A 1866-nucleotide genomic window follows, 5' to 3' on the forward strand; every position below is an offset into this window, starting at 1 on the left:
GGTCGGGCGGAAGGGGGGTTTCCGGGAGCCGGCGGGGTGATGGACGGCAGGGCCCCCAGGGGAGCGGGGCGGGCAGCCAGGGCCCCCACTGCCCAGCAGAAGCTGGTTCCCTCGCGGGGTCACTGCGGCCCTGGGAGCAGGGGGCTCACCCTGCAGGAGTCAGACCCACGCTCTCCCCGGCTCTCCCTGCTGCGAAGCTTCCAGAACAATCCAGGTCACACGGAAGCTTCAGGGGTGCCGTTCAGGCCCCACAGACAGCCCCCTGGACAGACAGACAGACAGACAGACAGACGTGTTTGTAACCGCCTCCCGAGCTGCCTGCTGGTCTGGCTGTGTTGTCTGTTCAGACACCCTTCTGGGGTGCCAGGGGCCGCGGTGCCCATGTTGGGCGTGTGCGGGGCTCCGGGCAGCCTGGTGACGGGACCCTGTGGCTGGGACGTCCTGCCCCTGTGGCAGGTGTGGGGGGGCAGGGCTCTGTTCCCCGGGGAGGGGGCTGGGCACCAGGTGGGCGCTTAGTACCACGCCCAGCCCGGCCGCGTGGCTCGCTGGTTGAGCATCGACCTAGGACCCAGGAGGCTGTGGTCCGATTCCCGGTCAGGGCATAGGCCCGGGTTGTGGGCGCGATCCCCAGTGTGGGGCGTGCAGGAGGCAGCTGATGGATGACTTTCTCTCATCATTGATGTGCCTGTCTCTCCTGTCCCCTCTGAAATCAATGAAAATATGTGTTTTAAAAACCATGTCTGCCCCGATTGGTGGAACCTTAACTCCCCTGGACGCTGGGGCCATGGCCCGGCTTTGGTCTCTGCTGGGTGACCTCAGGCAAGTCACCGAGCCTCTCTGTGCCTCAGCTTCCTCCTCCCTGAGAGGTGGGCATCGATAGCATGTGGGGGTGTGAGCACCGACTCAGTGGGTGTTGGGGAGGTGCCTGGGGATCCAGGTGGGGGGTGGCCGAGTTCTGTCCCCCACTGCGTGTCGCTGTCCCTGCCCTGGACCCCCCCATGTCCCCCTGAGGCCCCATCCCGGGACATGCCAGGCCTCTGAGCTGTGCCCTCGGTTCAGGCCTGGGCTGGGCTGTGCCGGCCAGCAGGGCCCAGAGCCCTCCTGAGGCTGCGGCGACCACATTCCTTCCCCGGCAAACCGCACACGCGCCTCAGTTTCCCCGTTCGGGCAGGCTGACCCCCGAGGCCCCCAGCCCTGCCTCCCGGGTCTGAGCTGCTTTGCACCGTTACCTCCTAGAGACTTCGACGCGCTCAGGAAGGAGAACGTCTACGAGAACAACCAGCTGGTGAGTCCCCCTCCTCCGGCCCAGCCACCCGTCTCATTGCTGCAAAGTGGGCTCCGCGTCCCAGACGCTGGGGACAGAGGGCAGAGCCCGCCCCTCGCCCTCTGGGTACCCTGTGCCCCACTGGGTGGGCATTGACATCCGGAGCCCGCGGGGGCTGGCTCCCCAGCGCCTTCTGTCCTGCGTGGTCGGGACGTGATCCCCATTATGCAGATGGGTAAACTGAGGCCCAGGGAGGACACACAGGCCGAGCTGGAACCTTGGGCCCAGGCTTTTCTGGGCTCCCAGTGGGGTCCTTGCCCCTGGCACCTCGGGGTGAGCTGGTGGCCTGGCCGCTCCCGCTGACCGTCCCTCCCCAGGCCTTCCGCGTGGCCGAGGAGCAGCTGGGCATCCCGGCCCTGCTGGAGGCCGAGGACATGGTGGCTCTGAAGGTGCCGGACCGGCTGAGCATCCTGACCTACGTGTCGCAGTATTACAACTACTTCCACGGCCGCTCGCCCAGTGAGTGCTGCCCCGCTGCCCCTGGCGGGCACCCCCTGCCCCGTGGGCGTGGGCAGCCCCCTGTGCTGCGGCCTCCTCCCAGG

The 1866-nt window shown here is 67.5% G+C and overlaps 1 protein-coding gene across 1 annotated transcript in view; it reads left to right on the forward strand.

Moving 5' to 3' along the window:
- Positions 1–881: 881 nt before the first annotated feature.
- The window catches only part of MICALL2 (MICAL-like 2), a gene marked incomplete at its 3' end in the record, with an annotated part of 16441 nt that continues 15456 nt past the window's right edge, over positions 882–1866 (forward strand). The window contains exons 1-3 of the mRNA XM_015565162.1: positions 882–891; positions 1107–1285; positions 1642–1783. Of these exons, the coding sequence (XP_015420648.1) occupies positions 882–891; positions 1107–1285; positions 1642–1783 (331 nt within the window). The remainder of the gene's footprint in view (positions 892–1106; positions 1286–1641; positions 1784–1866) is intronic.

This window comes from Myotis davidii, unplaced genomic scaffold (assembly GCF_000327345.1).
Source record: "Myotis davidii unplaced genomic scaffold, ASM32734v1 scaffold399, whole genome shotgun sequence".
Taxonomy (NCBI): Eukaryota; Metazoa; Chordata; class Mammalia; order Chiroptera; family Vespertilionidae; genus Myotis; species Myotis davidii.